Source organism: Pararge aegeria, chromosome 9 (genome assembly GCF_905163445.1).
Source record: "Pararge aegeria chromosome 9, ilParAegt1.1, whole genome shotgun sequence".
NCBI lineage: Eukaryota > Metazoa > Arthropoda > Insecta > Lepidoptera > Nymphalidae > Pararge > Pararge aegeria.
The window spans coordinates 8326321-8347651 of record NC_053188.1 but is presented as its reverse complement, the minus strand read 5'-3'; the positions used below and the strand labels follow the sequence as shown (position 1 = coordinate 8347651).

General features: G+C 33.7%; 2 protein-coding genes across 4 annotated transcripts in view; both read left to right on the top strand.

Moving 5' to 3' along the window:
* Positions 1-1129: 1129 nt before the first annotated feature.
* LOC120626292 (huntingtin-interacting protein K) lies at positions 1130-3271 on the top strand. The gene is made up of 3 exons (XM_039893742.1): positions 1130-1495; positions 2711-2818; positions 3127-3271. Exons 1-3 carry the CDS (start codon positions 1337-1339, stop codon positions 3220-3222), a joined length of 363 nt encoding a protein of 120 aa, XP_039749676.1. The 5' UTR covers positions 1130-1336; the 3' UTR covers positions 3223-3271.
* Positions 3272-4309: 1038 nt separating this feature from the next.
* The window catches only part of LOC120626151 (protein roadkill), an 80920-nt gene continuing 63898 nt past the window's right edge, over positions 4310-21331 (top strand). For 2 of the 3 annotated variants that reach the window (XM_039893477.1, XM_039893476.1), the window contains exon 1: positions 4484-4530. The gene's annotated coding sequence lies outside the window, so the exon portion shown is untranslated. Of the gene's footprint in view, positions 4531-21331 lie in introns of all 3 variants that reach the window. The other variant, XM_039893475.1, reaches the window with a different exon arrangement.

Here is a 21331-nt window from a genome sequence, read left to right as displayed (position 1 = left end):
ATTGAATGTAGACCTATTAAAAGTCGAATAATTCTGACGATGCCTTTTTAATTGCTTGCAGTGTTAAGGACTAAGTTACGTAATAACTGCCGTGTGATAATTTAAAATATATATTTTTTTCTTAATATTAAACGTTTTTTACAGTTTATCTGTATTATTCCTTCTATACACTACTTAAATCTAGATTATTGTCTCATTGATAACAAAGAGGACTTAAACACTACGTAGCAAATAAGTGATAGGTGGTCCAGTACGCCCCTGACCTAACAGAACAATTCATAAATTCTTAATTTTCTCTGGACATGGCTAGTTCATGCATTGTTCCAAGGCTAGTTTCCACCTTACCGTCAAAGTCTTGTCGTCAAGAGACTTAACCTCCTGGTACGATGAAAACAGATTAGAGGTATGGGTTCAACAGTTCCTTAATTAATATAACTCTTAACTAACAGGCTAACTTGTTGGGGATATGACTCTAGTCATATACCTAACACGTTAGCCTGCTACCATCTGAATCATCACATGATGTCAGCCAAGGGTTAACTTTTGCTGACATCATGTCATGTGCGATCTTCAATGGAGACCAGTGTTGATCGAACTCACTGGACTGGATGTCCTTAGAACAAAATATAACTTCCACGAAGTAACTTAAGGCACATACTATACAACTGTATCTCCCGCATTGGGAAGGGTTTAGGTCGTAGTCCACCACGCTGGCCCAGTGCGGATTGGTGGACTCCACACGCGACTCCATTTGAGAATATTATGGAGAACATACAGGTTTCCTCACGATGTTTTCCTACACTGTTGAAGCAAGTGATATTTTAATTGCTTAAAATGCACAAAACTTAGAAAAGTTAGGGTTCGAATTCGACCCTTCGAACTGTCCAGTGTTCTGGACAGTCTGTACTATGTATCAGGAAGTTAAAAACGTGGATCATAATATCCACACTGGCCACAACCACAAAACGCCTTCACATTATATATAAACTCGCAACGCATGGTTGAGGTTGAGGAGGTTGTATCCTCTATCTTATAATAGAGGTCAGTGAGAACGACACATTATTTCTTGTTCGTATCCTCTATAATCTTTACAATGTTTTGAAAATTATTTGATCTGTGATCCGTCAAAAGCAATATGTCAAAATTGATCTGTTGACCAGATTTTCCGTATTGTTTTTCTTGTAGCCATTTATGGTGGAAATTAACAAATATAAAAAACAAAGTTTGACTCATATTATTCACATCCATAAGTCGATTCTAATTGTAAAGTTATTATTCAATCATCCCTCGATACTAGAAATCTAGTATCTAGTTACTAGTTCTGTTGGAAACGAGCATGGCTGATGAAGAGGTTAACGGTGATACGGACGACATACAGCACGAGAAAGACAAAACACAGAAGAAGGCGGCGAAACATGACAGCGGTGTAGCTGATTTAGAAAAAGTTACAGATTATGCAGAGGAAAAGGAGATATCATCTCAGGATATATCTAGTGTGAGTCGAAGAGTTCATCAGTCTTATGTACTTACCTAACTTAATGGTGCTGCTACACTGCAGTTATAAAATTAGCAAGCATTTGTTTTGTCATTTAACATATTGTCAATAATTGTAACAAATGTTATGTAAACATTATTTGAATAATAAATAACCTAGTTTCTAACACTTAACCTTCTCTTTCTGGTAAAATTAAATTGAGCCTTAGCACTGTACTTTCCTCTACTCTTAACTTTTCGGATGTATGCATATGATAACCACCCGATTTAAATAAATGACTCTTTATTTAAAGAAAACATTGTGAGGAAACTTCTTTGCCAGAAAGTTTCACCAACTTTATGAACCACAGCGAAAACCCTTCTTAACCTGAATGGGTTGTTAATGATAAAAAAAAAAAAGTGAATTTGCATTTATAAATTAGTAGAAAGGGGGATGATACAGCACAAGATTACAGAGGCACAAAAATGTGGGCAGATCTAGTTGATATATGTAGAAATTTCAAGCAAGAAGTTTGTATAATTTTGCTTAAGATTAAAATCACTTTTAATTCTCACATTCTGTCTTTCTTCTTTCAACTTGTCCTTTTCTTGTTTGTTTTTATTGGTAGAGTAATTGCCACTTTTGAAACCAAAGGTTTGCCTTAAAATTGTGAAACCAGTCAGCGTTCCTGAGCCTGAGAATATGTCTGCCTTGCCTGCTATTGTATAGGACATAGGTAAACAAGAATCTCATGAAAGAAGAAATATATTTTTTTAAGAATTTCTATAGTGCCAGTAACATTACACACATACAACACATGGAAAGTTAAGAAACATTTTGCTTCAGCAGACTTATAATGTTTCATGTTTAAATATTTAAGTATATTATAGTTACTTAAATATAGTAGTATTGTTAGATATACTTTATAGTGAAAATAAACATCTCAGATAAAATAAAATACATTATTTTTTACATTTTGTGCATTATTTCTGAAATTATTGTTAGCATGTACTGCATACTCATTTAATTATTATATTAATGTGATTTTGTATCAATACATTTCTAAAAGAATTTATACACATTCTTAGTATTGCTAGTATATAAGATTAATCTAAACCTCTGTACTTTATGTCACTATTGTCACTTCATAGCACTACTTGTAACTAACTACTAAGATTCAACATATCTTTAACTACTTCCACGCTAATATGTAAAATTTTACATTTAATTTTCCAGGCACTTTCGCTAATTGGAGATAGAAGGAATAAAGAAACAGCTGAAAGGCTAGAAAAGGAAAAGGAGCTACAAAAAGTTTCAGTCAAAAAAGATGATATAGAATTAATTGTAAGTAATTATACAATTTTTATGAGTATAAAAACAGTATAACTATGTATATTCTATTTAAAAGTTTGGGTCTAAATGTAGCTTAGCTTTTGAATTTGATAATCTCTATGGCCTATGTTTAGCAGTAGATGTCTATTGGTTACTGTGATGATTATGCATATTATAATCAAGGTTTTCTAATAATATTCTGGGATGTGTGGGTATAGAAATATTATTAGAATATTTTTAATTTTATTAAACTTAAATTCTTCAGAATTCTTTGTAATCTTACATAAACCTAATTTAAAAATATTTTTTGTTATCTTTAGGTTAAAGAAATGGAAATCTCCAGGACATTAGCTGAAAGAACTTTGCGGGAACATAGTGGTGACTTGGTTGCAGCACTGATAACCTTAACCAATTAATGTATCATATTACATTTTTAATATAAAGTTTTTTGAACCTATCAAACAAGTGACTTGTTCTATTTATAAACCTAGTAGTTTAAACAAAAAACATTCTGATCCAATTTAAAGAAAAAAATTGTTTAATAATATTTTTTTTTGAGTGAATCAAAAGTTATATTTCATTTATTTACTTTCTTTGATATATTAACTAAAGTATATTCAAAGAAATGATTCTCTTTATACAGATCATGGATATGTGCCTTGTTAAGCTCTGCTGATATTTCCTATCTAGTTGTGGTAATAGGTACCAATTCAAATAAATAACATGTCATTAAGCACAGAGAGCTGCAAATAAACTCCAGCTGCGTCACAGTCATATTCAAGCAATAAATATGTTAGTTTTATATGAAACGAGTATATTATCTTACTGTGTATAATATAATAAATTTTTTCTTACCTCTCGTAATTTACCCAATCTTTGGTTTCTTTTTAACCTATAGTCTAACCTAATCTATACCCTTCTCCAGAAAAAATGCTATTAGCAAATTTCAATTTCCTTAAGGTCAATTCAATAGTTTATGCGGTAGATTCCTATACGGTTCGTTAGATGGAAGTTTCAAAGAATGTGTTCATCTCTAACTTCGAAAACAGAACTTTCATACAAACTCCAACCCCTTTTTCAGACCTTTAGGGGGATAACTTCTCTAAAGGGAAATTCTAAAAAGAAATTCCCTTTTAAATTTGTAGACTATACTTTATACCTGAGATTTCGTGATTAGTCTGTGAGAGTAAGTGATAAAGTGAAATTCTCAGTGGAAGTCAGTGGAATAATATAATAGTCAGTGGGTTAACGCTAATTATTTATTTGTACACCTCACTACAAGCAACTCTGCCGCGGAAAACATTTCCGTTAACGCGAAGGGCAGCGGCAGGAGCTGAATCTAAATAATTAGAATAGGTAATTATTTTGAAGTATTCAAGAAGTGGTAATATTCCATGAACATATAAACACTACTGTAAGATCCTATTAAGCGTAGCGTTTCTATTCTCATTGATTCTATGTGCTGTTCTTTTTAACGTTACGTTGAAGTAAGATCTATGCTCTCTAATTATAGTGCAGTAAAATTATGTTCCCTGGATCATAATTCATATTCTGGTCTATGGTTTATCTGTGGTCCGTGGAGGTGTGTTGTGCATTGTGTCCTCTATTGTGTTATTTTTTAATTATTTTTGTGCCTGGATTCTTTTAGATAGTTTTTCGTTTGGTTTCATGTCTTAAAATTGTGTTCCCTGTGAAGTATACATTACGAGTATAACAATATCCAGGTACGTAAATTTACCATATCAAATGTCAAAATCACTTGTTCGCAAGTGCTTTCATTTGTATCACATTTCTTAAAATAAAATTACTTGATATTACGCTATTTCGTAAAATAATATGCCTATTCAACTAAAACGCCTTACAAACATCGCATTGGTTCCATTTTTAGTATGAGATTGTGACGTTTGACGACGAAAATATTTAATTGTAATGTGACATGGACGGAACATCCTCACAGAAAATTTCCACATATAGGTAGGTGCTATTAAGTGAATAGTGAACACAAAGATCTCATCAACAAATGCTCGTTATGTTACATTTTCCTTCTGTGACTGCAAAGTACCACTTAAAGGTTGGTACCAATTATAGTTCTACATTGAATTGCTAAATATCGAGTATCTATGTTTGCTATCACCACAATAGAATATAGGTTGATACTTTAGTAAAAATGCTGGCTATTTTAGTTTTAAATACATACAATTTTAAATACTAGACAGACAGCATGTAAATTTTTTTTATTCATATCATTAAATATAAGAGTGTAACATTAACAATTTATGATCTTGCTCTGGTTTATTATTGTGCATGGGAGATCTTGGGTTTATTACTCAAGTCTGTCATTAAGGAACATTGTTATTTGTATATTGGGCCTGCTATTACCCAATAGCTGTGTTTACTGTCCTTCATACAACTGTACTGAAGTAGACAATTTAGCGTTAAAATTACATTTTGACTAAAACTGATAGTTAGATAGTTGATGTTGTGTACTGATAGTAGAGCTTTAGAGGTCAGTAACATTACTAGAAACACCATTGGTTGTCAGAAAGCATCTGTAAATAATAAGTTTTCACTCACTTATTGGTAGCATATTTATTAAATGTTTTAAATAAAAAGATTAAGGAATAAGCAACTTAATCATTTTATTCAAAACATTTCTATCACCAACACCATATACCAGATAACCAATAATAACTAAAAAACAACTTAAGACTTTCCTAGATTTTATATAAACATCATTATCAATCCCTTACCAGCTTACTACAGGGGACCGGGGACCTAACAGAATGAGAATGGTTTAGGCTGTAGTCCACACTGGCCAACTACACACTTCTACTACTGAACCGATCATCATGAAACTTTGAACACATATTCCTGAAGGTATTAAAAGTAATATTTTACTTCTAATAATTTTATTGCTTTTTATACCAAAATTAAGCTCCGTTCTTTTGGGAGAGGGGATGACAAAACGCCGTCAAATGATAACGGATTTTAATAATTACTACTTACTTTTTTATATAAGAATACACAACTTTAAAATTTCAGTGGAATTACACCTAAATTGAATGCCACACTGCTTTCAAAAAACAAAAACAAACGCAGATGAAGTCGCAGGCAAGAGCTAGTTGTACATAAAAGTGCAAGAGATTCACTTCATCAATACTGTTAATGAGATAGCTAGGCAATGATTTGAAACTAGATTGTAGCTGCACCCTGTGCCCATGATAATATCATCAATCAACACATGCAAGTGTTATTCAACTTAATGACCAAATGGCTACTAAACTACCATGGTAACAAGAATCGTGCAGCATGCTACGAAATGTTTGCAAAGATAATTAATTCTTCTGACCATTTTTTGCTGTTTTACCACTGTATGAAAGTTTCCTAGGCTACTCTCTAGATTTAGGTTGAAACAGTATTTTCACTCACGATTAGTGACTCGATTAATATAACCGGTGAAGTAAAAACTACTATTGCTCTATTTTCCAATTTAAACTGTACATGTTAAATTATAAACAATACTAATCGCAGAAAATGGTGCAAATACTTGTTTCTTCCACTCATAGGTAAACCAACTTATAGCCAGCATTGTCTGCTGCTATATATAATAAATAAATATATATATATATATAGTAAAAGAGCACAAAAGATCCTGGAGGGTCGAAGTGCATCCGCTGAAGCGGGCCTCATTACAAGATAGATAGATATATAATAAAGGGAAAATACCCGTATTTAAAACATGTTTTAAATGTAACTTAGTTATGAATTGTGAATAATTTGATAAAATGAAGGTAAAAATATTTGTTGGTTAAAGAAATAATCTGTTAAACTAACCCAGATCAGTAAATACATATAACTTGCAGTGACTTGCAAACTAAACTATGGTAATTTAAAAATATAACATGCGTGTCTAATATCTTGGTTTATGAGCCTTATATTGATGTAATAAGGTGCTTGTTACGACAAGTGCGATAAAAAAATATTTAATAAATTTTGCTGGGGGCTATAATGGTATCATAGCTTCCCTTGATTACAGTTTTCCAAAAAATATAGTCACTGTCCTAGTCCTAGAGAAAATTTAACGATGTTGTTACTACTATTAACACAAACAAATCTTCACTATTATTCTTCAAAGCCTCCATTATCACAGAACAAGTATAATGAGAACATCCATTCTATCCAATAATTCATCCTTTATTATAGAATTTGAGTGATTTGAAAGTTTTTAGGAACGTTAAATAACTAACACTTATGTTGCTAGTGGAACTATTCATAGGGTGATAAACTGGATATTGTTAGTTCAACATTGGCGGAACAGGGACAAGGCATAATTTTTTTTTACATTAAAATTCAATTCATAAAAGGATTTAACAAAAAATACCCAATTTTGTTTACTTGGGTGACCTATGTTATTTTAAACACTTAACAACTGAACCTAATTTGTTGTATGTTATATGGCAACACTCTGAAAGCATATATTTTCAAATAAAAAAGAATTTTCCATATCAATTTAATAATGCCAAAATTCTGTGAAGTATTTTTGAAATCCCTTTTTATTACCACAATGTTATGATTACTCAATATATGTTCACTTTATATTTATACTAGCTGTTGCCCGCGACTTCATCTGTAAGAATTTCTCCAATAAAGTGGTCTTCTATATTTAATGTCAGATTGGAATGAAAAAAGTATTTTACTGCTACATAAATACCCTTGATGATACAACTATTTATTTGAAAAGAATATAAGAAATATTACAGCGATATTAATGCGGTTTACCCTTTTGTTTAACACCAAAGCTGCTATATAGCTGCTATATATAAGCTAATAGATTATTATATAGTATCCTCGCAGATTTTTTTTTGTAAACAATAATCAGTACTTTAATCATGTAATGCATAATTTTTCGCAGCGTACGCCAAGTAATGAATTTTAAAGGCAAGTTTTGCCACTTTTAACATTATTACTATTTTCTTAAGGATCTCGAATTTTTTTTTAAATAAATTATAGCCTATGTTGCTTCGTGATAGTTCAATTTTCTTTCGGCAAAGAAATAGTTAAAATCGCTCTATTACTTTAACAAACCAAAAATCTGTCCATACAATGAATAACCGTGTTACGAAATAATGTTGAAGGGTGCATAATTATATTTAATAAGGACTCACCGGTAAAAATATAAGATCAAAAGAAGCATATTTAGTTTTCCATCTAAACTAATTCGATACATTCTAAGTGTTTACTTATGATAACCCTATTGATGATAAAAGACCGCGCGAGCATAGTACCATACGCGATTCTTACCTAATGAAGTCACTTGATTTTAATTAGTAAAATGAGTAATATTAGTAATCAGTAATAAATATGGCAGCGATTTACTCAAAAACTTTTAGTGTTTCAGTTACACGGATAGGTCTCAGACCCAGTAAATAATGTAGCTCTTGAGCCTGTAAAGTAATATTTCGGTTTTCATTTACACGTGGTATAATATTAAGATACATACCGTACCGTGATATATGAAGTGAATATATAAATATACTACGACATAAACACAATAAAATTACAAAATTGAGAGCAAAAAAAAAGTGAGATAAAAGGTCTCTAGCCCGGAAAAAGATACGAAGGAGGTGCTTGAGTACTAACATTCAAAAAGGTAATTTTAACATGTGAAACAGGAAGGTTAAAAAAAATCAAATAAAAAAGATACTACGAAAATACACACATCGCCATCTAGCCCAAAAGTGAGCGTAGCTTGTGTTATGGATACTAAGATAACTGATGAATATTTTTATGAATAAAACACATAAATATGTATAAAATGCAGATAAACACCCATACACTGAAAAACATTCAAGTTCATCACGCAAAACATTTTCCAGTTGTGGGAATCGAACCCACGGCCTTGGACTGAGTCCAGCACGTATATAATATCGTACCTTCATTTCACTTGCACACTTTGGGTTACAAAATGATCACTGGTCTTTACGAAAACTAAAGAGAAGAAGCATTGTTAGAAAAATCTACTAATGATTTATTTTATTTTCAATAAATTTTACATGGTGTTCATAACTTAATTACCACAAACAAACAAAATTCAATGCAAAAACAAATTTAACATATACTATTGAACCATTACTTCGCTCGCGTTCTAGTCGGGTGAAAACGAGGTTGCGTTCGAAGGACACTTCCGGGAACCCGTAGGCCTTGGATAACTTTTTCAAGGATCTTAGGGGCGCGGTAAATGAATATCTCGTTTCTAGGTCGTCCCATCCCATCCTGCCTCGCCTCGAATAATATTTTGCGGCGAGAGGGATCCTTTGATGGGATTTTGGTTAATTCTCAAAGGATATTTTAGCTTTGCTTTATTTTTACCTTAATATTAAAGTTGTGGTGCGTACCTATTACATGTTCTATTTTATTAATTAGGTTTTTGTGCTTATACATTTTGAGTGTGGCTTATTTTTATAAATAACTCTACGAGGCATTGTTGTGTTGGTCCAAAAAACGCTTTTTTTTAGCGTCAACCCAAAGTTAGTAAATCGTCGCTCTCCACCCCAGTGCCTTGAGAGAGTACATTAAGCATTAGCGTTGATCAGTTATTATCACTTATACGTGATTATAATCATTAGAGCCCGTCAACCCGCATTGGTGCAGCTTGATGGGTCTAAACTCTTAACTTCTATCGGTAAATTAATAGGCTGTACTGAAGATAACGATGATAAAATATGGAAAAAGAGGGCACCACTAAAATTTTTCAATTTAATATGAATTATTTCATGTAAGTTAAAACCTAGTAGCAAATAGCAATTTAGCTACTTATCTTTTTTCGTGCTGATATTTTTATTGAGTCCAAGGATTGCCTTTAACAAATCTGAATTCTGAACTCTTGAATTTTGTATTCGTTACATATTTTACATACGATCTTGACTTGGTTGACCTGCACTGCTAGAAATCATTAAATAGGTACCTGCCCATAGTATGTGTGCCAATAGCAATTTATACTTTTGTATATTGGTAGGTGTGCCAAGAAATAAATGAAGTACCTTCGCTTTGTATATTATGTACTTACTTCTGTATTATTTTATTTTCAATTGTCATATTATTTTGTGGCCTAACTGTCAAGAGACGTAACGTCACAGACATAATATAAGTAAGCTACGTCCTTCGTAATTAAACCTGTATCTAAAACTACCATTTTAAATAGTACTATAATATCATAATTCATCATTATCATCTGCTAAATATTTACCGCCTTTACAGTTACAGTTAACTGCCAATTATTATTTATTCCTATTCTAGTTAGCTTTTGACTGCGATTGCTCTTAATCTATTTGAGTTCTTACGCGGCATCGTACTGGAACGCTAAATCGTAGTGCGATAAAAAGCCACGGAGCCTCCCGCCAAACAAACTTTAGCATGGATAGGCGACATTTTCTCCATGGGAAATGTCAAAATGATTAACTTCTTCTGTATCCAAATATTAAACAGGGGTAAACTTCTCCGATTGTTGCCGTGCTTCAGACGATCAGACTTTTCTGACCGACAAGTAAATTTTATCCCCTTTCAGTAAATATAACCGGGGAATACTTGGTTTGTCACCTGCCTTTGCTAGCCGTACTGCTTGGTACCAGCGTTCCCACTAACTTTATGAACATATATGTGGTTTGACGGACCAACATAACTTGTTTTCATTTTTTTGTTTCTAGATTATCATTAAGCACATGGCTGCATGACGTATCAATTTAGCGATAACTTATCATTACGATGTATCGTTCGTTATCACAACTATTTCCAGCGTGTTTCAGCCTATAGTTACCAATATACATTTACAAATTGCAACATTGTTAGTGTTTTAAATACTTGTACAAACATTTGGTTCTTACATACATCTTGTTGGAATTCAATTTCAAATACGATTTTATTTGATTGCCTCAAAATAGTACAAACTACAAATATAACGCCCGTATTTACCTGTAGGAGTAAAATACTAAATAAGTAATAAGATAGGAATCGTTAAAAAACATACAGGCATCGAGTTTTCTGTACTTCTTTGTAGAAATATAATTTACCAAATCGCTTGATCTATATAAAATAACTTGGTTTTTAAGTATTGAATTTGTTTGTTTGTACAAGCTAATCTCTGCAAGTAGAATTTAAAAATGGTGCTTGATATTTATAGCCTATTTCTTGAAGAAATCCTCCTTCTTTTATTCTATTCTTAATAGTCATTTATCTCCCTCTTATTTAAGGGATCGTTTTCGCTTTATTTCACCAACCTCATCTTCTCATTCCAACCTTCGATCCCGCCTTAGTAACCGTCTGGTACTCCCATTTTGTAAAACGAGATTCTTCAGTTATTCTTTCACCTTTAAAGCAATTATGCCCTGGAACAATTTGCCTGCTCCGTGGAAGTAGTGGCGTTCCGATATTTAAGAGTCGTCTGAAGGACTATAACTACTACCTCTCTTTGAGTGATGAAATTTGAAGTAGATTCTTTATATTCTTTCTTTTAAATTGTGTGTTAAAATCTTCTTATATATATTATGTTTGTTATATATTTATTTATATTGTGTATATTTTATATTTATATATTACGTATATATTTATTTAAATTATAAATGTACCTATTTGTATCTTTACATTTTGGTATTTATGTATATTTATCAACACTCTTGTCACTATCCCGTTCTCTTGCTGTAAGTCCTATCTACAAAGGTTGTCTGTAAGAGATTGCTTGCAGCAATAAGGCCGCCTTTGCATGTCTAAATTGTGTACTGTATACTCCTTACTGTTTCTTTTCCTGTATGTTGTACGTGCAAAAAAGTGTTTCTTCTTCTTCTTTACGTATTAGTAGAGGTATTTGAGACAGCTCGTCCAGAAAAGTACTACCGTCATTCTTATTTCGGCTGGCCGTTTACCGTCAACGCTGTGTTCCAGTCCGAAAGGCGTCATTGCCGGTGTGATAGCAGGCACATGAAGTCATCGGCACCCGCGTTGATGGGCACGAAGTGTTCTCAGCATGCCCTGCAAAGTGTTGCTCTGTTACTGTACGATGGCTTTCCCCTCACTATCAGGTCGGTCATCCACTCGGTCCGTCAATTATTACGACCCTTAGGAGCTGAGCAAACAAAGTAATGGCATTGCGGGCAGTGGAACTCGGTGGGTCGAGGTGTTATATTGTATATCAAAGTGGATTATCCACGGACGCAATAGCCGCCTATTATATTGTATATCAAAGTGGATTATCCACGGACGCAATAGCTGCCGCTTTTATATGTCATTGTGGCATAGATACAATACCGAAAATAAGTAACTACCTTGATTATATTAAAACACTTTTAAATTATATCGTTAGCTATATATATAAAGCCCTGTACCAATAGCTCTTTTTGGGATCTAGTCAAATGTGCGCATGTGTACTAAACATGTGTTCTTGCACCAATACATGTATGTGCAACTACTATAAATGTCAATCATAGCAGTGCAAGTGGATTGTGGTGCGTTTCGGGACGGGTCAGTATCCGTCAGTTAACTCGTCCGGGGCCGACGAACTCCCTGCATGGACGGCTTGCAATGTCACACACGACCGCGTGCTCCGCATTAAAGCTTTACTATAATTAGGTAGGTGTATCTTTCAATTAATCTGAGACTTTATTTTATATAAAACATTATATAAAATAAAGTGTGTATTGTCGTAGTATATTCATTTATTTATTTTTATGTATATATTTGTATACTTATTTATTTATTTTTATTTATATCGCCATCATCTCACTACCGTGTAATTCTTATGTACGCATCAAAAGTGCCACCTATGGGCCTACTTGAATAAAGATATTTTTGACTTTGACTTTTTGACTTTGACTTTATTAGTAGAAGTAGAGCTTTTTGTGACAGCTCGCCCGGGGAAGTTCTACCGTCGCGCCATGCTTATTTCTGCCTCCAAGTAGCATTGTTTAAATGCTGTGCTCCGGTCTAAAAGGCGTAGTTGCCTTTATATTTACAGGTACGTGAAGCTTTGCAGGACGTGTCCCTTCAATGCCCTGCGCAGTGTTTCTCTGTTAAAAGTCGATGGGTTTCACGACGACCTCCCTGGCGCAGCGGTGAGGGCTGTGGTTTTAAGTAGTAGGTCAATTGTTCGATACCGGCAGGTGGAATATGGAAATTATAATTTCTTAATTTTCTCAGGTCTGGTCTGGCTTCGTCCGTGTCTAGTTACCACCCTACCAACAACGCGATTCAGCGTTCCGGTACGATGTCGCGCAGAAACCGATTAGGGATGTGGGCTGGCTAACTGCCATACTCCCTAACAGATTAGCCCAAACAAGGTCTGCGAGAATAAATTATTAGTTCCCACTTTCTGCTTATATTAATCTCTAGCTAGTTATAAAAACTGACTAATAAACAATTACAAATATTTGTAAATGTTTCGACGTAATATTATTTTTTGGTCGAAGTTAGATCAAGAGAATGATTATTATTAATTTTAATATCACAGATATTTCGACCAGCAGAAATTGTAGTGCAAGTCGATGATGACATGAATTTGACATTCTCAATCATTGTTTTTGCCTTTTCTGTATAATATTACTAGCTGACCCGTCTTAACGATGACTATTTAATTCGAATTGGTATAATTATTGGTATAATTATTTAAAAAAAAGTGTGTTTATTATGCTTTATGATATACAATTCTATGTCACCTATTGCTTTGCTTTATCCTAACATAGGAGTATTTTAAAATGTGAAAAAAAAATCCGCTATTTAGCTAGGCATTCTCGGTTTCCGTCTAAACCTCGGCATTTATATTAATAGGATTTTTAATTTAGATGCACAACAGGATATTATCCTTAATTTATTTCTTACTTTAACTTGCAAAATGGGCAAATGTGTTCTATATTCCCAGTGCACCGTTAAAGTAGGTACGCTCACATATGCATAGTATCACGTAAACAACCTTATTGATGCTATCATCTCTCCTTAGATCGTGCGGGATAATATATTATACATATAGTATGCTTCATTGTAACCGTCTAAGCTATTTTGATGTGAACTCCTCTCTCTCCGACTCACTCCGCAACTAGGGCATCCTCAAAAGGCTCATTGCATATTTTTAAGTTTTGCTTCGTTAGTAAAAATAGTTTGATACAATATGTTGGGTTGTTTACTTAAATACACGTACTTATTAGTGTAAGCAGAAGAAGTGTTACACTTTAGTCTCGTCGATAGACTCAAACGCCGCGCCTTCTGCAGGGTAAGACGCGCACCGCGAGATAATTAGGTATGTCTACAATTTTCTCGTCTTATTTATTTTGGATGAGACGAGATAATAAGTAGACATAATGATCTCTTAGCGCGCATCTAAGCCCTAAAATTCATGCAATCATAAATGCCTGAGTACTTTCACTTTCGTAAGAATAACTGTTACTTGTCTTTTGAGAGGTTGACGGACGAACTAAATTTATATCTATTTAAATATAGTCATATGTACTTCAATAGAAATTATAGTTGAAATAAAAAATGAAAATGAAAATAGAGGCACTAGCGATACACTCGATCGACGCACGCCATGTAATGTGAATTTGTAAATGAATAAGTATAGAATATTCGACAGGTATCCCATAAATAGATGAGCAGTATATGCAGAGTTTGTGTATGCAATGGAATAATATATGTGATAAGTATGTGCATTATTCAGTAGACCTAAATTTATTATTCAGTTGTAGGTCGTCGTAATGTACATTAGGTATAATAGGTATATCATATAATTGATATGTACTTCAAATCAGGTTATTGATTTGTGGCAGTGTAGTGTGCAGTAGGTACAGGCCGGGCATCGACCCTTGATGACTGCACCATTGCACACGGGAAGACCCTTTATTGAAAACTATCAGGCCGTTTCGCCTGGTCACCAAAAATTTAGTAACTGTTTATTGGTATAACCCGCACAGTTAAAGAAAAAATATAAAATAAAAATAATAAATATATTATTAAATAAATAAATGTATTACAATAATAAGCTCCGAAGTAAGCGTAGATAGTGTTATGGGTACAAAGATAGCTGATAAACTATTTACAGATAAACACAGAGACACTGAAAAACTTTCATGTTCATATTCCAGTTGTGGGAACAAAACCCACAGTCTTGGACTCAGAAAGCAGAATCACTCAACAACACACATCTCATTTGCACCTTATTCGCAACTCTTATGGTGCGAAGAATTTAGCTTTATTTATATCATATTCTTGTTAAAATACAGATTCCTAATAGTTAGGAACTCAAACTACTTTGCTTTCATACACTTTTGAACACAGAAAATTCATAAAAGTTATTTGACAATAATAAATCTTGTAATACAACCATGGTGGCTGCACGCGATTTCGTTTCATTAAAAAAAAAAAAAAACGCGTTTACGGATAACTTATTTAAAACTATGCCATATGCTATTATCTATGCACCTATGCTCTAACTTCAAAAATATACGACTGTCATACAATCTTTCAACCCCCGTCCGTTAAACTCCTTTTTTATCCTCTTATTAGAGAACCAACACTAGGATGGGATAGCATTAATTTTTGTTTCAGCTGAAATGGCTGTATCACGGAAAAGGCACTATTTGGGCACTGTGTATACCTGTCATTAAGAGTTGCATTATGGTCTCTTGTGGGTTTACTCGAGGTATAACACATAAGTTATTGCTTATTATGAACACAGAAGAGCTGGCAAATTTTTCGATTTAATACATTTCCTTATTCAATGCAGCAAAGACCAACTTTCTTGGTACCATTTTACGCATAACTTGGACTGTAATCTAAATACAACGTGTAACCGAATTTCGATATAATGTTGAAGGATGTATAAATATATTTCATAAGGAATCGCCCTGTAAAAATATAAAATTAAAAGAAGCATATTTATTTTGCGATAATAACGAATTCAAAACATTCTAAGTGTTTACTTATGGCAACCCTATTGAAGATAAAAGACCGATACGCGCATAGTACCTACGCTACACGACGTGTACCTAATAAAGTGACAGGAGTCACGTGATTTTAATTTTGCTTGTGATGTTAGGGCTCTATCTGATTTATTTTATTCGGCAGTGTTTGGCGGTTTCACACATAAGTCTCAGAGACAGTACAAAATGTTCCTCTAAACCCTGGAAAGTATTATTTCGGTTTTTCTTTTCACATGCAAAAAACCTTTGCATTTTTCAAGTTATGCCCACGAAATTTGTAATTTTGGCTTATATATTACTGTAATAAGTTTAAATCATATTGCGTTTGCAATATTTTTTTTCAATTAGTTTTATTGTATCACATTCAATAATAATAAAAATCGTTAAATTGTTTTGCATTTGTCTAGATAAAGTGCAACTAGTAGTCATTCAGCAAATTGGCGAACAAAGCAAATAATTGCTGTGGAAAACGTGCAACGAATTGTTCGATTCAAAGTTAATAGGTTCAAATGCTATCGTTTGTGAAGTACGTATTTCATTCCATTTTCCCTAGCAGCTGTCTTCTGTGGTTTTGATCGTGTAAAATTAGTTTGACATTGTATATTATAATAATAATTTAATATTTCTGGCAATTTGTTCAGAACCTAAGTAGTTCATAAAATACAATCATAGTTTGTCGTAGTGTGTATATTATTGTATTACAATATGATTTCTTTACTGTTCTTCTGCTACCACCTTTACAAGGTAACATCGATACTATAAGGACGATGATGTTAACCTTTATCATTATTCTCATTATAGACCCATTGCCAGGGCACGGAAACAACAGGGCACGGGGCTCCTCTCAGATATAGAAAGGTTTATTTTATTTTAAAATTTAAAATGATTGGTGGCTTTGATTATGCACAACTCTCAGACATGCAGTGATATTCAGTTATGGCTAGGCACAGCCTCATGAGCACCGATTAATGTTCATTAATTAAGTAATAAAATATCATAATCATATGAACCCAATACCGGCCCACTACAGGGCATGGGTCTCCGCCCACAGTGAAAATAGGGTAAGGCCACCACTCTAGCCCAGTGCGAATTGGTGGACTTCACACATCTTCAGAACATTATGGAGAACTCTCAGGTATGCTCTCAGTTGCCCTCACGATGTTTTCGTTTACCGTTGAAACAAGTGATATTTTAATTGCTCAAAACGCACATAACTTAAAAAAGTTAGACGTGCGTGCTGGGATTTGAACTCGGCCTCCCAAAAGTGAAGTCGTAATAATGAATAACAATAAATACTATATATTTTAATTAGTGTCTAAAAGTTAGACTAAGAAAAGATAACAGGCAACGGTTCGGTATATATATTTTTTAGATTACTGATTGCCTTCTTCCGGACTGAAACGGCAGTTGCCGCCCGTATCGTCTCGGGTTTATGCACGACATACAGAACACAATGAGTGGGTCCAACGAGGGGATTGTGAGGAGAACAGAGGTAGGGCGGGGTCACGAATTTTACGTACGGCCACGGGTACACTCGACCCCAGCTCGGTAGCTCGATGTGTGCCACGGATGTATGTAGGTTAACATCGGACGCGCTCGATACCGCTGTTGCTGATGTCGACCACCTAACCTAGATCAGGGTACAGAGAGATCGCTTATGAAATCTGGCGCACACTAACTACACAAATGACACGGAATTTAATGTGCACGCTCCCTTTGCAAGAGGTTAAATTCAATATAATCTTATTTCCATTTATAACAGATACTTACAGTATATTAAGGCCTTTTTTTGTAAATGATTTTTTACATTATAAGGCAGGTTGCCTTATAATGTAAAAAATCATTTAAATAATTTTGTAGTTACGGAATAGCAAAAAAAACAACAACTAATGAATAAAAACTATAAAATATAATTTTTTCATTATGTATGTGTGCATTAGGTAGGCTCGCATACTTAACCGTAACACGTCATGGTATAATAGCCCGTTGGCTTTAGAGCCAATATGCATTTTGTTCATTTTAGTTGTGTATACGTTTAAAATTAATTCATAATCTGTCATATATTTTTTTTAAATTCTTAACAGTTTTACCCTTTAACAAATATGTATGTATATAAACTATTCATAATAAAAAAAAAACTCTTAATGTAATTTTAGCATTCCTAGATAATTAATAATTGGGAATGCTAAAATTATCGTTATGTATGCGATAAATTAAATTCCCGATTTGCAATGTGAGTCGTTTCGTGACACACAGACAAGATAGAGTGGCGAATACAAAATGAATGCTCCACTAAATTGTGTCACGGTCCAAGCGTGTAGTATGAATTTCGACAGTCACGGCCTCGCCTAAACCTTAGAATTATATTTTTTTAATTTAACTTTTTTTTTTGTTCAGTTCTAACTGAGTTTTAAGTAACTAAACGCTTTTTAATAACAATATACCAATGAATGTATTAAATGACTATTATAGTTATATATGCATAATGAATTTATGGACATACCTATACATGGAAACGGTACTTTGAACGTAGGTATGGTTTAAAACAACTTAATGCACTATTAATTTTCTGTTATAAGTCGAAAATCTTATTTACTTCTAAATGAATAGCTAACTGATATAAATATATATATATATATATATTTATTATTATATATATATATTTATTTGATTTCCGATTGGCGCAGTGGGCAGCCACCCTGCATTCTGAGTCCAAGGCCGTGGGTTCGATTTCCACAACTGGACTATGTTTTTCAGTGTCTAGGTGTTATCTATATATTATAAGTATTTATGTATATTATTCCTAAAATTATTCATCAGTTATCTTAGTACCCATAACACAAGCTACGCTTACTTTGGGACTAGATGGCGATCTGTGTAATGTCCTAGTATATTTAGTTCGTGTAATATTAGTTTGTGTTTCAGTATTGCTGTTGAAATTTCATTTTATTACGTAAAACCTAATTTTGACAGAATGAAGACAAACTGACGCATAGACATTTTAGTATTTTTGTGTATATAATTATTGTTCCCACAGCTGGGTACTGACCTCCTATCCCTCAAAAGGATGGATTGCAGCGAGGTACGCAGAGCTGATCTGAATTCGTAGAATTTTCAGATTATGGTTGCATAAACATGAATTTATAAGCAATATTTATTTTCGCGTATTGCTTTAATTTAACTTCTAGGCGCTTCGCTAAAAGTTATTGTAGACTTTACCAGACTTGCTTGGATTATTGATAAATTTCGTTGATGCCTGCCTTCAAGGGTTCAATCCTGTAAAATAATAAGTGAGAAGTACCGGATTCGATCCCCAGCACGGTCAATTCGGGAGTTTATAATTTATGAATTTTCTGTGGTCCGGTCTGGTGGTGGATTCGGCCGTGGCTAGTTACATAGGACTTACAGGCAAACGCGTGCCGAAACGCATTGCAGGCAAACGATTAAACGTTTCGGTACGATTAAACTGATTACGAGTATATTACCATCGGATGATCGGTCATCGGTCTAAGTTTTAGAATCATCATCTTTACCGGCTCACTACATGGAGCGAAAATCTCAGAATAGTCTCTAACCAAGTGTGGTTTGGTGGACTTCTGGCACCTTTTAGATAATGTGGAGAACTCTCAGGCATGCAGGTTTCCTTACACTGTTTTCCTTCACCGTGAAAGCAAGTGATAATTAATTGTTTAAAACGCGAATAACTCCGACAAGAGGTGAGACTCCGTGAGAGGTGCGTGCAGGGAATCTAACGAGGAATCTTTCGAAAGAGGCTGAAATTTTAACGTTTATGTATCTACTACGAGCTATCGCCGCTTCACTTGTAGAGTAATAAAGGCTTTGATTCACCTTTATTACAATTTCATGCATTAGACAACAGTGACGATTTCCGGCACAGTTTTCACACCTTGAAGATTGGAGGTAAAGGATATATTAGAAACGTTGGAATGCGTTCAGCCACCGTTCGCTGGCAGCTAGCTGGTCTGCTTTTATCTCGATACGGCCAATTGTACGAGCCGATTTCAAAACGAAAGTACCTACCGCGCATCTAGGACGGTGAACGTATTTCTCGTCGAGATCACTTGCGATTTATCTGTCTTCTAGTACTTTTGAATACATAATTCATTGTATTACTACCGCAAAATGTCCTATTGGACACCATTTCGAAGTTTAGAAATTTACTTTGTCTCATTTACATGAAGGTACTTACAAGGAATGTCCAATATCCGTACAATCATACCAATCCATTTTCCTAAATAACAATATTATATTGTATAAGAAATGTTTTTTTTATTTTAGTTAAATAAAGCATTCTTTCAATTAAGGAATTTTATATTCTAGCTATGGACTTTGTCTTGAACCTGATATTGATACACATTTTTATTTGTTAGATACATTTCTTACATTATATTATTATACTTATTATATTTTAATAACATTTATGTTTGAAAGTATTTGATTGCTGCTTGTACAATAACTCTTTCAAAGTTACGTTATTTATATCAGTTTTGGAGGTATAATGAAGCAATTCAAAAAACCCCTTTTGATAGGCGAGTTGTTTAAAAAAATCAACAAATTATTTTCACTCACAATCCATTATGTATTATCAAATAAAGATTTTACAGGATCTTAAAATCATTATTTAAAAGGGCATTAATCTTTTTTTTACATGGACTTTTGAGTGCTTTTCCAAATCCACTGTGGCTCATTGATACATTGTGTTATTCATGCAAAGCAGCCCTATAACCTATAGCGAGGTAAACACAGCTGTAGCCTGCGTAGACGTTATGGGCGCGCGCTGCAGACTGCAGTGGAGAACAGTGATTATTATATCACCAGAAATCGTAACTTTAGCCCACTACGCTACTAGAAAGTACAGTACAGGCCGCTCGATTTTCTGATAGTATTTATGGCCTAGGAAACTTAGTCGAGCATTGCTTTTCAATTTAAATCTATTCGACATGAAACAACTTTCCCGATGCTAATTGCTACTTACTTTCTAAAGTTGTTTGATAAAATCTCCCTTCAATTTGATTTAGTTTTATTAAAAGTACAAATGTATTATTATTAGATAATAACACTAACATAAATGAACAGTGTAGGTACATACTTAAGCTACAATTTGTATTCACTTACTCAATAATAAATAAATTACATAGTTAACTTGTAAAGAATATTTTAATTAAAAGTTTTTGCATAAAGTTTAACATCTCGTGACGTAGAGTAAATGAGAGTTTTTGATATACAAGTGTAATCTACCTTTGTGTGCGTCGACGCAACCTACTTCTTGAATGCCGATGTGGTATAAAGGAAATCGGACTCTATATAATAGAACTTAAAGACAAAATTGACATTTAAATCGCGAGCCGTTCTCAATCCGACAATTAGGAACTGCTTTTAATTCGATAAAGCATAATCAACCTTATGATGCTGGGTAAAGATATAAATTAAAATGCGAAGGGTTATTTGAATACTGTACATGTTCAATTCAACCATGAACTGCTTCGAGGAGCGTCCTGCGTAGCTAAGACCTCAATTTTTTAACCTCTCTCACTTATTGGTCAATCAG

What these genes read in the sequence shown, in the direction of transcription:
- LOC120626292 (XM_039893742.1), top strand. Translation starts at nt 1,337, where the DNA reads ATGGCTGATGAAGAGGTTAACGGTGATACGGACGACATACAGCACGAG. An exon ending in CATCTCAGGATATATCTAGT is followed by an intron (nt 1,496 to 2,710) that starts GTGAGTCGAAGA and finishes TTAATTTTCCAG; the next exon opens with GCACTTTCGCTAATTGGAGA. An exon ending in AAGATGATATAGAATTAATT is followed by an intron (nt 2,819 to 3,126) that starts GTAAGTAATTAT and finishes TGTTATCTTTAG; the next exon opens with GTTAAAGAAATGGAAATCTC.